The 16,244-nt window shown below is 34.0% G+C and overlaps 1 protein-coding gene across 4 annotated transcripts in view; it reads right to left on the reverse strand.

Moving 5' to 3' along the window:
* Nucleotides 1-16,244, reverse strand: part of FSTL5 (follistatin like 5) — a 567,145-nt gene that overhangs the window by 143,509 nt on the left and 407,392 nt on the right. For all 4 annotated transcript variants that reach the window (XM_011363692.1, XM_011363689.1, XM_011363693.1 and 1 more), the window contains one exon: nucleotides 9,960-10,080. In XM_011363692.1, coding sequence (XP_011361994.1) covers nucleotides 9,960-10,080 — 121 coding nt within the window. The remainder of the gene's footprint in view (nucleotides 1-9,959; nucleotides 10,081-16,244) is intronic.

Raw genomic sequence — 16,244 nt, forward strand, 5'->3', positions numbered from 1 at the left:
ACACACACACACACACACACACACACACACACACACACGGAAAGGTGGCTCTTAAAAAAGGCATTATTAAAAAATAAGGAAATATTTTAGTTGTCTATTTAATAAAACCATGGATAGTTGATATGACATCAGAGGAGAGTGGAAAAATCTCAGAGAGCAGACGAGAGTGATTTTTCAAAGGGATTCTGAACCAGGAACTAATGAGAAACATTTATTCATCTGCTCATGTGCAAGGCTCTGTTCTAGGCACCTAAGAACAGAGAGAGAGAGGGAGAGCGAGAGAGAGAGAGAGAGCGAGAGAGAGAGAGAGAGAGAGAGAGAGAGAGAGAGAGAGAGAGAGAAGATGGAGAGAGAGAAAGGGAGGGAGAGAAGAAATGAGAAAGGATCTTCTCTGGTGAGAGAGATCGAAAATAAACTGTAAATATATTAAATAAGTAATTTACCTTAGTTAATTAAATCTAAGAAGTTATTTATATACCACTAAGAAAGAAAAAGATGCTGCCAGTTTAGTAGACCCATTGCTTTTTATAAGCATACATTGAAGAATGTATCTCTATTTCAAAGATAAAATATGAGAGAAAAAACTGTAAATAGTAAATGCAACTTGATAGAAGGTGATAGTGTTATGGATAAATAAAGTTAAGAGACGTTAAGTATAGAATGGTGAGAACTAGTTAAAATTTTAAATTATGTAGTCTGGATAGGCTTCATTAAGAAAGGGACATTTAACGAAAAGAGTTGAAAGAGATTGAAACTGAGCTCTGTGGAAGTCTGGAAAGTTATTCAGGCAGAGAGAATAACCAACTGCAAATATTTAAGGACAAAAAAGTAGTGAATGTTAAGTGCTGCTGGAGTGGAGTCTGCAAGAAGGAAGGTAACAGAATAGGAAGTTACCGCAAAATCAGAACCCTTATGGTTTGGAAGGACACTCAAATGACTAGCTTTTAATCTGAGTGACATTGGGAGCCACTATAGGATTTTAAGAAGAGGAAAGATGTGACCTGATCTCATAAATGTGAAGTTAGGAAAACACAAAATAAGAATAATTTTTAAGTTGGGGAAACACAAAAATAAGAGTAACATTTCCTAGATCTCTAAAAAGTATTTATACAAATTATGGGGAAAAAAAAATGTGTTAGAAAGGCAGAAGAGCGGTATAAAATTCTGGCATCCGTGGATGTATTGCAGAATAGTGGTAGTACAGGTGGTCATGGAGCTATCCTCGGTACCCAAGGGCACATGCCAAGAAATCTATGAAATGAAGACTCTGAAGGAAGTCACAACCACGATGAAGCACACTAGCCAAGGTAATGATGGATCGTGTCTGGGCATGGGTTAGATATCATTCTAATGAAAAACTAGCCTCTGGATGGGATTACTCAAATCAGTAAGGACAAAGTGGAAAATACTTGTTTGAACCATGAATGTTTTTGACAGACCGAAATGCAATATTTTTAAATATCTCACCATGACAGATTCCATAAGATAACACATTAAGAAATGCATGAAAACAAAAATGGTTGGGCCAGAAAGCAGAGAACAATAAAAAAGAAGGAAGACACTTATTTCTAGTGCTTTGCTCTATCAAAAGGAAAAGGAAGGAGTCCCAATAGAGTAGATGGTTCAAGTGGCTGAGCACTCCTGAAAGAAATAATGGAACAGACAAGAGAAAGTACGTTAGAAGCAGGGGGAAATGTAGCAGAAATAAATATGGCACAAGGTCTAGAAATGTAGCAGAAATAAATATGGCACAAGGTCTAGAAATGTAGCAGAAATAAATATGGCACAAGGTCTAGAAACTTTCTAAACTGAAGAAATGATATATTGTGGAGCTCACAGCGAGGTTAAGGTCTCTTCTAGCTCCCTGAAGGCACAGTCTTTAGAAACATTAATCTCGATTTTAGTTTTGGAATTGGCTAAAGTATATATGCCAGCTGAAACAATGTTGGTGAAACCACTGTGGACCTGGTTTCACAACTGCAAGAATTTCTATTGTGGCATTGGGTCCAAAGTGCCTATTCCCAGGGACAATATGATTGTCTTAAATGTTTTCAGACAAAGGTGACACTTCCCATGGTTCGATCTTTCTTCCAGAAAACTTAGGAGCACGGTGTTCTGTGGTAAAATCAGGATGGATGTACACCAAATGTATTCTCTCTTTTTTCTGAGCCCAGAGCTGGCTTACCTTTTTCAGACTCCCTTATAACCAAGCACACTAATTATGAGTCCAGGTAAGTAGGCAAAAGTGTTATCTGCTACCAGAAGGCCTGTCCTATAACATCTACATGTTGTCTCTTATGCTGTCCCCTTGAAACAGAGGGTCCAGTGGAGGACTCCAAGGACTTAGGGAAGTGATTCCGAAGCTATCTGTAGTAGGCATCTTATTTTTTTTCCCTCCAACTTCTACAGTTACCAGAAAATAAGATCACTTACAGAGATGACGTAGCAATAAGAAATTACCATAAAACTTTTTCAAAGCCTACTCATAAATTCTATACTTTCATAAACAGGTAAAAAATAGTTCACAGACTGGGTCAAGGACATGGGGCAGACCTGAACTTCACATTGTGAAAAGATGTTTATTAAGCTAAGGGAAAATTCAGAAATTTGGATTTACATGAAAGAATAAGGGGGTTTAGAAAGGGTAAATGTAAAAGTCTCACATACTTATTTTTTTAAAAAATATGTATCTGTGGGAGATATTTAACTATTGAAAGCAAAAATAAAATAATGCATGTGGGGGAAAAACATACGGAGTAGTAAAATGTTTGCCAATATTATCACAAAGTATGGAAAGGGGAGAGATCTAAGTATGCTATTTTAGGGTTTTTATTTTATATGTGAGAGGTAAAATATTTGAAGATAGATAGATGACAATAAGTTAAAATTGTACATTGTAAATATACCTTATAGTTGCACCTAAAAAAATAAAATAAAATAAAATAAAATCAGAAGTATAGCTAATAAGCCAATAGTAGAGATAAAATAGAATTCTAAAAGCTATGCAGCTCAGCAGAAGACAGAATACTAAGAAAATCATGAATAAAGAACTAATGCGACCACTTGAAAGCAAATAACATGATGGTACATTTAAATCCAGTGAAATTACCCCAATATACACATGTTGAAGTTATCCCAAAGCTACAAACTTTTCAAGGACCTCTTTCACTTAAAGGGAACAAAATAAAAAATTAAGGAACAATTTGATTCTTTAGACTTTAGTTGTACTTAAAACTTTTAGATTTTCTTTAAACTTTATGTTGCAAGAGCAGAATTTAATTTTGGATATTAATTACTTTGGACTAATTTATTGAAACTTTAATCTTTAAAGTTTTATCTCTCTCTGGGAATTTAATAATTAGATTATATATTAAATTTTGAGCATCTCTATGCTCTTTCTATTGCATAATTGGAGTATCTTGGTGTCATGATTTAATCTAATTGCAGAAGCTCAGAAGAGCTCTATTGAACAGTGTAACTGGACATAATTTAGCATGCGAAATAACAGAGAGAGAGAATTTTTAGGCTTTGGAGTTAATGAATTAATGTACTGTTCTGTCATATTTCAAAGCCTTCTGGAAGCAAACATGTAGCATCTACTAGCACTTCTCAGGGAGAGTACAAAAGGGCAGCAATAGTAATTAAGGCAGGGACTTTTCTAAGTAGGAGTGTCTGCAAGAGAAGCTCTGAGAAAAGAACTTAGGGTCAGTTAGTTGATTGAGAAGAAATCCTAGGAAGCACAAATTAGAGAGTAGAAAAAATAAGATAGAAGAAAAAAAAATAGCAAAAAAAAAAAATGGGTAAGGTGCATTCATGAGATTCATGAGCATGTTATTACTATAAGCAAAAAGAGCTCAGTTTCAGTGTGGACCCACTAAAGAATCATTTACAGTGCAGCTAAGAATCTTCTCAAGGTTTGAATGGAAAACTGTGCTTCTTATCCATTGACTTGTGTCTCTCGTTCGTTAAGGGCTTTCTATGGGGGCATTAAATCCCTGACACATCTGGGCTACCTCGAGAGCATCTGATTAAGCTTCCTGTATCAAATAAAGTTCTTAAGAAGAGTGGCAGAGAGACTGGTTCCTGCAATAACAAGCTGTCAGAGGACGTTGACCACAGCTGAGGTCGCCAGTGTGAGGTTTGGAGGAAGACATCTAGATTGTCAATTGCAAGACCTCATGAGGGGAAGACTGATTTGATATATGTCTGATCTCACCTCCACTAAAGGATAGTCACTCACTCAGATCACTATAAGCTTAGTTTCAAGTCAAAATTAAGAGAATAAAGCTGGAGAATGAGGAAGGAATGCATACTCCCACTTCTCAGATTTCGAGAGAAAACAATTGCTAGAGCAGTTCTCAAACTTTATTGTCCAAGACTTCAAGAGGGTTTGTTAAAATACAGATTGTTCTACCTCGGGCTCAGAGCCTCAGATTCAGTGGGCATGGTGTGCCCTGCACTGAGAATTTGCATTTAAAACAAGTCTCCAAGGTTGGTTGCATAAGAACCACAGTTAGAGAAATCACTGAGCCAGAATAACCCTCAAGGCATCTCTCTCTTTCATCCTTCAATAACTCACAGTAGAAGGAGGAGAGAGGAGAAAGTAGGCCTCTCACTTCCAGCTTTCTGGATCTTTCGAGCCAAAGGTTTTTATTCCCATTCGCACTTTGGCCATGCAGAAAGTATAGCAGGGTTAGCAGGGAAGGCTGCCTGGGAATGGACAAGGAAGTTTAATTCTATGATGCAAATGAAGCAGCACATTATTGCCTTAGACTTAAGCCACTTTCTAGCTTTGAATGAAAAAAAATGGGGGTGTTCTATACAGACATCCTCTAAAACCAGCAACTTTGTCTTAAAAAATATGAATGAGAGAGAAACAGCAGCATACTAAGGGTCTATTGTGAATATGGACAAGCTTTCTGCCCAGAAGGTAGTGTAAACACTGAATAACTTTTAAAATTTCAAACATTCTGTATCATACGCTGAAGATCTAAAGACGATTTACTTTATGTAAAAAGGAAAAGAAAAGCATGAAATGAATTCCACTGGCAGAGTCAAGTTTCTTTGATTTATACATAATGTTTCTTCTGACAAGGACACAGAAGCACTCTCATATTTCAATAATCTAATTTCTCATTGTTTGAAAAGAAACAGGGATATTGATAGACTTTTATTTGGCATGCACCCTGGGATATTTAAATAGACTTTGCACTTCAAAAGCACTCTTTCACAAATTCCATTAACTAGTGGTATTTTCAGAGCTTTTTATGGTAATCAATGATATATTTTATTTTTATTACTAATTGACAAATTGTTAAGATAAATATGTTAAATTCCCTATGAAAATCTAATTTTCTAAAGGTCTTTTTAACCTTTTCTGAAAAGTGGATGGAGAATGAAAAATGAGTTAAACTAGTTTTAGAGATTTATTGGGTCCATAAATGTGCTATTTGGCTATCTAATTTACATTTTTCTTGCACTTTCATTGTATTTTTTCACTGTCAAAGCACATTCCTAACTATTCTTTTGTGATTGAACTATAACAATTTTCTGAGTGATCTCAAGTTTACTATACTTATTTATACACAAAACATATGTTTAAAGTTTTTATGCCAAATCTAAAACACCATAAAACCAAAGGAAAAGGAAACACTAAAAAAAGGGAAGAATGGCTTGTTTAGCCAATCATTTGTAGGGCTGCTGTTTTATAGCTAATCCTACCACTTCAAAACATTTTATTGTAAAGTGTCATGTTAAAGAGAAGACAATAGGCTCAAACTGGCATCAGTCATGCTAAAAGCCATGAAAGCAAAACTAGTTTTAATACCTGATCAAATTTCAGTTTCAACCTCTCCTAGAAATGTTATCTTAATTAATCTGTCTTGAATTTTTTTGGTTAAACACCAGTAAGGTCATTTGTCAGGTAGACCATCATCATCACCCACAGAAATCTGCCCGATTAAAACACTTTCTGTTCTCATCCTCCAAATAAAAGAGACTTTGGCCCCCAAATAATCCTTTCTTTTATTAATAGTTCCCTGGCCCCACCTTCCTTTTTATAAAAATCTTCCATTTTGTGCAACCTGTCAGATCTCCCTCTAGTTGCTAGATGGGATGCTGCCTGATTCATGCATCACTTACTAAAGCCTATTAGACCTCCAAATTTACTCGTTTTGTTGTGTAACAGTCATTATTCTATTAGTTTTGCAAAATGTTTTGACATACCAGACACTTTACTGATAAAGATGGCTAATTACCTACAAAATGTATCCCTACCTTCTTCTCATCTTTAAAATGAACTGAACCCTTAATTGTTGCAGATTAAGGTCAAAGAAATATACTTTATAATCTCTGCATTTAGAGATGGCCAGTGGGAGTTATTGTTGGCGCTTCCACTAAAGTTCTTTTCAAAGTGTTCTCTCTGGTATCAGGCGCTGTTTATCCTTCCCCCTTCTTCCTTTTTTCCTTGAGAAATATGAACATGATCATTGGAATTTGCATAATCATTTGGAAAACAAGGGATGACGCCAAGAATGGAAACCATGTGCTAATTGCCATAGAGAGAGCGTAGGACCTTGATGACACTGTGGAGTGACCATCGCAAACCACCTCGTCAGGGTTTCTTCCATGCAAAATTAAAACATACTGATATCTTCTTTCAGCCCTGTTGCTGTGAGTCTCTCTTATAGCAGCTAAAGGTAATCTCTTACTAGTACACATACATTTCCTACAGCTTTTTGGCTTCTTCAAAAAGAAGATTTAAATATTAAAGATTTTTCTTGAAATACACGTATGGTTTTCCCTTTTTGATAAAAATGCAGTAGAACAAAGTTTTGATTCATTATAGTTGAATTTGATGAAGTAATGTTTTTTTTAATGCTTTGTTTTTCCCTTTCAGCTAAAGCCAAAGTAGCAAGTTAGAGTTAGATTAGCTAGGCTTCCTAAACATCTATCAAAACTTAAAGTCCCAAATATTCTTTTATATAGACTTGACCTAATTAAAAGTATTTCTTATAGACAGAAATAGTCATATGCCTTGAGAAAAGGCTTTCAGTGAAGGTATTGCATTTATTTTTATATAGTACTCCATTATATTATTATCTGAACAACGTGGAAACTCCAGTCAATTTGTCATTTCATTTTACATTTCTCATGGCCTCACTTCTTTCCTTAGTTTATCACTTATTCTGTGGTCCCTTATTACAATCATTCTCTTGTAAACTTACTTAACTTCCTCATACCTAACTCTGGTTAAATACTGGTTAAAATAATGGTTAAAATCAAATCTTTCTCTGATTGCAAATTCACAGCCAACCACAACTGAAAACAAACAAACAAACAAATATCTACCTTCTCAAGGACACCCAAAGATCTGCCCAATATACCAACTATATACCGCTATTTCCATCACCTTCTTAACCTGCAAGATAATTATTTTATATCTCATCATCTCCTCAAATCACTAACGTTCTTACAAACTTGTTATTTCCAATAGTTGGTGTTCTTCATTGCACTGAAAAACTCTTAAGCAATAGAGTATTTCCTCATGCCCCCATGCTGAGCATTTGTTCCCAACACATGTCTTCTTGCTCCCTGTTTCGACAGATTAACTATTCCTCTTCCAAAGACCAATCCTTCCATCAGTGTAACTATATTATATCAACTTTCGGACTTCACTACTGCCTTTTCCCTCTTTTTTTTTGGCTTAAATTAGCTGCTTTTTACCTTTACTAGATTATTCACCTTGGCATAAAAGATGATCACATCTACGACTTTTATAAATTTCCCTTCCTTGATCCACATTGTTATCTGGTACTGCACAGTTCTGTCTCTGTTCACTTTCAACCAATGTTCAACAATGATAATATCATTGTTCCACTTTCCCAGCCCCATCCCGCATGAAAACGTTTACATCAAGAGTTCCGAAGCAGATTAAATGTAGTAGGAAGTGATAGAAAGAGACTGGTTTTACTCCTAGGTTCAGATATTTTTGTTCCCAGAAAAGGGTAAACATGAGAGCTCACCCTAGGTAATCACTGCTAATCAGTAGTCCCCCACATAGCCACAGTTTTGCTTTACACAGTTTGTTGCCTGGAATCAACCAATGTCCAAAAATATTAAAAGGAAAATTCCAAAAATAAACAACTCATAAGTATTAAATTGCACATGGTTCTGAGTAGTGTGATGAAATCTTTCACAGTCCCAATACACTGCCCAGGACATAAATCATTCTTTTGTCCAGTGTTCCCATGCTGTATATGCTCCCCATCCCTTTGGATTAGTAGCCACCTAGGTTGTCATATCGACTGTCCTGGTATCACAGTGCTTGTGTTCAAGTAACCCTTATTTTACTTAATAATGCCCCCAAAGTGCAGGAGTAGTGATGCCGGCACCTGGTGATTGGGTCCAAGAACCCAATTACAAGCCTTCCCCCATGTCTAGTTGCCAACTGGTTTTGAGCCAGAAATAAGGCCTGGAGTACCGACGATGAGTTGAGTGTCAAACCATAAACTCCCAAATCTTTTTAACCTTTATTCCAACATTTTCTTAATTGATTTCCAGTATACATATTTCCCATTACAGGATGCTCATTCTAGGTCATCTTTTTTCTTCTTGTTAATCTCAGCTCCAAGGTTCTGACTTCATATCCAACTATATTTATTCGTAAGGTGGCCTCATCAAGCTCAGATTTATGGCTTTAAATATAGTCTTTGCACTTTGATATTATTAAATATACATCTTTGGCCTGTCATTTCCCTCTGATCTCTAGACATATACACTAGCTTGCATATTTGACTTCTATCTGGATAATTGTATTGAAATTAACTAGTCAAAAAAATTTCACTCAATCTTCCAATGTGCTTCTTCTCCATTATAGTTAATATTATGACCATATGTCTAAAGGATTCCTTCAAATTCCTTGGGTTATTTATTTGTTTAATTCTCTTTCTCTCACACTCACATGCTATTCCTCAGGATATTGTAGAGCTACTTTTAAAATACATTTCAAATCTGACCATTTCTTTACCTCTTCACCATTCGACTATATCTTAAGCCACCATTATCTCTTTCCAGACTTAATTTTTTTTTTTTTTAACAGCTCTTAGTGCTTCCAGTCATTCTAAAACAAATCAGATTGCACCACTTCATACACTAAACACTTTGATGGCTTCCTATTACACTTACAATGGGAATCCAAGTATTTAGGTCCACAGGGCTCCATGTGATCTCACCTCAAGTCACCTGTCCAAATTCATATCTGCCACTCTCCTCTTATTTATATCAACAACACTAGCCATCTTGCTATTTCTACAGAAAGCCAAGTAAGTTTCTGCCTCTTTTTTATAAATCATAGAGAAAATTAACATATATCAATATGAAAGTAAATTAGTGTATATTAATGACACATGCAATTTTATGTAACAATTCAACTAAATAACTAAAATTTGAAGTAACTCATAAATAAAACAAAGCTCTGATTGTAAGAATGAGATCAGCCTACTTAGCCAATGTCCACAGCCATTTAATTAACCATTATGAGTATAAAATTTGTTGTACATAAATAACAGTGTTCTCTATTATTAATAAGATCAGATAAATAGATGATCTAATTAAAAATTTTAAATGCTTAATTTTTTTCAGTTTCTAAAATTTATATGGCTGCCTTTTTGTTGATATTCTCATGCTAAAAAAAGTAATTCAAATTCCCTATGCTTTAATTTTCCAATTACAACAAGTTATTTTGCAACATTTTATGAGAATTTGAAACATAGTAGTACAAATTTACAATTTTTATTCACCCAAATACTTTTTTTAAATTGAAAAACATTTTCCATTAACAGTAAGTTCCAAAAACTAAAGAAAAAAAAAAATTGAAGCCTTGCCTTCCTAGTCAACTGTGATATTCTTCAAATATCTATTGAAGCACAAAGTAATTATAGCAACACCACATTTCTTACCGTTCACTTGGAAGATGTGAGTCTGATAAACCTCTTCATAGCCATTTGCATAGCAGGTGTAATTGCCCATGTGAGTTGTGGTAACCTTAGTAATATACAAGGACCCATCATCTCCAAAGTCCTAGAGAAAAAAAGTAAAATTTAAAAAAGGAGCTGTTCAAGTTTAATATATTTTTGACAATCCACTTTTTAAAAATGTGTATTCAGGAGCAAACTAAATAGAATAAAATATTGTTTTAAATTATCCAAATGATCAGTGTTAAGTTTATAAAGTTGAGAGACCTGTAATTCTTATTTTCCCATAATATATTTTGTTTAAAAAGCATAAGCTCATAAACATAACTTTTTAGTATTTATTTGAAATACATGAGTTTATATGTAAAGTAACTCAACTTCCACATTTTTTTCTAATTCAGCTTACATCTTTAATTAATAAAGCTATACTATATTTTTTCTTATTTGTAGCTAAAAAAACAAATAGATCTGAATTATATTCTTTACACTTGTAATTGTCCATTAATTTTATTATCCTTAAATTTAAATATATATTTACCCAGAAAAAAATTATTAAAGCAGTGTGATCTCAGAGATAAAATTTATAGCCATATTGATAGAATAGGGTTTTTTAAAAACCTAGAAATAATCAATACATTACAAAAAGTAATCATAACATTTCAAAGCTACGGAAACAAATATATAACCATTGTGGAAAAAAAGAAAAGAAAATGCACATTTTGTCAAAATCAAATCCAGGAAGCACCTTTTGAACAGTAAAGACCAGAAAAGTCTTCTCTTTCAGAAAGGAAATTAATATACTAGTAAAAATTATCAAAGTCAACTTTTTCAGAACTCTGGAAATAAGCAAAAGCTTGCACCAGTTCACAGAGCACCAATTGTGGTAACCATTTCACAATATATGGAAATCAAATCATCACGTAAGTATGTCATTTACTTCTTAATAAAACTAGGCAGGAAGAGGAGAGTAGCTAAATCTCTACGAAACAGTGAGATTTTTGGCATCTCTCTCTGCACAGCTGCATGGAAGCTCTGACCCACCAGCTTTGTAACTTAGCTAGCTGGTAAACCGTCATCCTAGCAGACACTTGAGGGAGAAGAACAGGAAGGGAACTCTTGGCCTCATCCCCAGATGATTATCACTATTTTAACCGATCTAGCAGCTTCCTGAAAACTTCCATTTTTAAGACTTCTTTTTTATTTGAGCAAGACTTAGATCTCAGGCTGTGTAAATGGTCCTACTCCTAAGGCTTTTATTGGAAAAAGAAAAGAAAAGAAACAGCAATTTTTAGCATTATGCTTCTTTTGATATGGATAATAGTTGTGCATAACAATAGGCACCAAAAAAAAAAAAAAAAAAACAACTTAGGAAAAATGGAATGAGATGCCCATAGCAGGATTTGAAAAGACCTGTATATTCCCAGGAATCTATAAGGCCATACAATTGCGCATGATGGTGTGCATGACCAGAAAGATGTATTTTCTTTATTTTTAGGATTAGGGAGAAAATTCCTAATCTCTCATCTCTGGCTGACCTTGAGGCCCTGTGTTGGCAGGGAGTGAAGGCTAAGGCAGACTTATAAATGCTTGTAGGAATATTCAATGCATGACAATAAATAGAAATAGAACACCTCAGCAAAGTCTGGAAGACTTATTGATTCAAGGCATTTAATTAAATCTCTGTCCAATCATTAGCTCATCATAAAAGATAAGTGAACAAAGATTTCAGTGACCCCACACAGCAAACTAAAGAAAAAGAAATAAAATACACTTCATCAAAATTAGAAACTTTTTCTCCCCAAAGGACACTATCAAGAAAGTGAAAGCACACCCCACAGAATGCGAGAAAATATTTGCAAGTCATTTATCTCATATAGTTCTTGTATCCAGAATATATGAAGTATCACACAATTGAGTAACAAGAACACAATAATCCAATTAAAACAATGGGTAAAGGATTTGAAAAGCTATTTCTCAAAAAAAGATTTACAATGGGCAATAAGCACATAAAAGCATAATCACCTTCCTTAGTCATTAGAGAAATCAAAATAAAAACCACTTACAAGATACCATTTTATATCTTCTAGACTAACTAAAATAAAAAAGATGGGTAATACAACTATATGAGAGGATGTGGCAAAACTAGAACTTTTAAATGTCACTGGTGGGAATAGTAAATGATATAACTGCTTTGAATAACAGTTTGGTAGTTCCTCAAAAAGTTAAACAATGGGTCATCATAAGTCTAACAATTTAATTCTTAGGCATATACCTAAAGAATAAAAAACATATTTCTATATAGCAACGGATGTTCACAGTAGCATTACTTAAAATAACCAAAAAGAGAAAACAGCTCAATATCTATCAACTGATAAAAGGGTAAACACAAAGTAGTATATTTATATGCAATAAAATTATATAACAATAGAATTATAATTTTGGCAATTAAAGAGCATAAAGTACTGATGTATACTACAACCTGAATGAATCTTGAAAACATGCTGAAAGAAAGAAGCTGGACACAAAAAGCCACAAATTGTATGAGTCTATTTATATGAAAGTCCAGAATAGCCAAATCCCATAGAGATAGAAATTAGATTAGTGGTTACCAGGAATGGAGAAGATGGGTTGATGGAAAATGACTTTTAATAGGTATGGAGTATTTGTTTGAATGATGAAAATGATCTAAACTTTGATAGTCCTGATGGCTGCGCAATTTTATGAATATACCGAAACCACTGAATTGTACATTTTAAAGAAGTTAATTTTATGATATGAAGATTATATTTCAATAAAACCATTATTAAAATAAATTATGTATGAAATATTTAAATATAAAAAGTTAAATATGCGGAAATAAAACTGTATATCACTTTGGCTAATGCAATCTTTATTGAGTATAAAAAAATTTAGAAGACAAGAAGAAAACATGATCAATATATTTATATAAAAAAACCCTACATTACAAAACACTGTAAGCATTAAAAGAAAGATGATAAATTATCCATGTAAAATATTTTAAAAATCAATGCATTTGGATCCTTATTTATATAGTGGTTATTATATGCCAGATTCTGCTGTAAGTAATTCATAAATATTGACATGTTTGATGTGTATACCTGACCTATGAGAAGAAAATCTTCTAAAATCCTCCTACATTATAGCAGGAGATAATAAAATAATCTCCTTAGTCACAATCAGACTCTAATTAGTAGAGCTGGGATTTGAAGCCAGGTAGGTTGACTCCAGAGTCTATGCTTTAAACCCCTGCATGACTGCTGCCTTCCTTCTCAATCAGGGACTGAATTAGAAATAAAGACAGGAAAAGAGAACAAAGAAGAATGTCAAGACAAAATATCCAAGACAAAGGAGGTCAGATACACCGGTAGGTTGAAGAAAAGAGGCTAGAAATAAAGTGAGACTACATGTGGAAAAGGAAGAAGGAAAGCTGGATCTGTCTCTTAAGATCAAAAAACAATAGTATTTTGCAACATAACTCAACAACTGTGTCTCTCCCCTTTCTCAGCAGCAGAGAATAAAGATGAATATGAGGCTGATTTTATACTCACTCTTCTTAAGATGCAATTATCAAATTTTAAATATCTTTTATTACAAGTATTATTAAAAGGTTTTTTTTCATATATTTGGTAACTATTAAGATTTACCCTCTAAGAATTTTGTCTCTCCCAACTTTAAAATTCTGAGTTTACTCTTTTTCATGTTGATTCCCAAATTTTTAAATTATCCATTTATCAAGTGATAGGTATTTTTGGTTTGGATAATTTTTTTTTTATTCCTTATATCGGCTTTATGATTAGAAAGCCATTTTTCATTCTGATTTAATATAAATATTTTGCAGCATTATCCTAATTTCCTTATGGTCATAACAGTTATATCTAACCCTTTAATATTTATATACACATTTGTTTATGAAGTAAACATGTACCTTTTCTTCTTTTTCTAAACTGTAATTAATTGTATCTTCATCATTTGGTCAAGAAAACTTTTCCTCCCATCTGTGATTTTTTATCCTTGTATCTTTAAAATATGATAGTACCCAGTGACTTACCAACATTCACATTACAAACAGCGTTCCAAAAATACGCCTTATATGTTTTTACCTAACATATTCATACCATGTGCATTCCTGTTAAAAATAGCTTCCCTCTAACTGATACTCACTACAGATTGATTGCAATCAAGAAAATTACTATGGGGCTATTAAATCCAGGCCTGAAAATAATGAAAATGTTCTATCAGTGAATAGAGAATGAGAGGGACAGAGAGAAGGAGAGAAAGAAAGAGGGAGAGAGAGGGGTGGAGAGAGAAGAATAAGAATAAATATGGAGGGGGAGGAAGAGAAGAAGGAGAAAGGAGAGTTTAAGAGGGAGGGTTAAAGAAGAGAAGGGGCAGGGAGGAAGGAGAAACGTATTGTATATTCTGGCCACCACATTTAGCTGAAGAAAAATATTTCCTTAATAACTATCAAATAAAATGCAATTTCTCAACATCATATCATATACAAATTAATTAATTAACAACATTGCTACAGCTCCCAGGGGGAACTTTCATAGAGTTCCAGGGAAAATCTCATTACCTGTACAACAGGAGAGGATTTGGAGCTTGAACCCCGTCAAGGAAGCTGCCATGTGATACAAATGTGTGATTAAACTTCCTGCATTACCACACGCTACCATTAAAAATATTGCTTATAGGGCTGAACGCTCAGGCTAGAGAATGGACATTACAAACAGAAACACCAGAGCCTTGCCTCCGGTTAACGATAAGGCAGATAGCTGACACGGGATGTGGTATGATGTTGGAAAGCCAAACTTCTATAGAAGTCAATTCAGAATTATGAGACTTAAAAATATTTTGAGTAAGAGTGAGAGCCCAAATAATTATTGATAACCTAAAATTAGTAAGATATCCAGTGGGCATATGATAGAAAAGCACACAGAGCATACACATATAAGAAAGACATCATAAGCAGAACAAGTCATTGTCAGAATAGAGGCGAATCCCTTCCCTGGATAAGAATAATTGGAAATAATTATAAAAACCCAAAATATGTCTGATATTTGTAGTTATGTTTACATTCTTATATGCCAAACTGTAAGTAGGCCTTTTAGAGAAGATTTTCAAAAGATCCTATTAAATCTCCATAGAATCTGAAATAAACAACTTTGTCATATGTTCTATATAGTTATCTAGAAAGCCTGGTCTTTCCAAGAATATAAGCTTGAGAATGTTTATTTAAAGTATCTTATTGCTATTTGTGTTATTCCTCAACATGGACTCCCTTTAACTTAGAATATTCTCTAAATTAGCATGTGTGTGACCTCTTCTAATCTATAGCGTAGTTTATGTTTTCTTCCTCTTTCTTCTAAATGGAAGCAACATCATCCAGACTCAATTTCTTTCAATATGCAACTATATAATCACCTTTTCAGACAGCTTTTCTGAATAAGAAAGGACAAATATTCCCTCACTACTTTGAATAAAGCATGAATCTTTTCTCTACACTTAAAATAAACCCTAATAAATATTTATTGAAGACTTAAATATGCCAGGCACTGTGCTAAATCATTTAAATAAATCATCAAAATTTCATCCTTTAAACAACCTTTATTTAAATGCACCACTATTAGTCCCATTTTATATGTAACTGAAATATGCTAATAAGTTTGAAGTTACTAAATGCTATGGTCTGAATGTGTCTCCTCTCCAATTCAACCCTTGAAATCCCAATGCCCAGTGTGATGGTATTAGGAGTGTGACTCTTGGAGGTGATTAGGTCATGGGTATGAAGCCCTCATAAATGAGATTAGTGCTCTTTTAAAAGAGACCCTACTGAGATCTCTGTCCCTTTCTGCCATTTAAGGATACAGGGAGAAGGCATCAGCTATGAACCAGGAAGTCAGCTCTTACCAGAATGTTTAATGTGCTGGCATCTTGATCTTCTCAGCCTCTGAGCTGTGAGAAATAAATTTCTGTTGTTTATGCTACCCACTCTGTAGTATTTTGTTATAGCAGCCCAGCAGAATAAGACACCAACCAAAGTGAGGTTTTAAGATTAGCATCCAAAGGATCAGATGGCAGAATTGAACTGCTCTTGTTATTATGAAATTCTTAACACATCTTCCTCTTTCTAGATCCTCCATTATCGTAACCAAACGTCAAACTTACCTTCATTTTTTTCTAATACAGATACATCAATCCTGCTTTTTACCTCCATCCTGATTCGGCATTTCTAATCTTGTAATCTTT

This window comes from Pteropus vampyrus, unplaced genomic scaffold (assembly GCF_000151845.1).
Source record: "Pteropus vampyrus isolate Shadow unplaced genomic scaffold, Pvam_2.0 Scaffold88, whole genome shotgun sequence".
Lineage (NCBI taxonomy): Eukaryota > Metazoa > Chordata > Mammalia > Chiroptera > Pteropodidae > Pteropus > Pteropus vampyrus.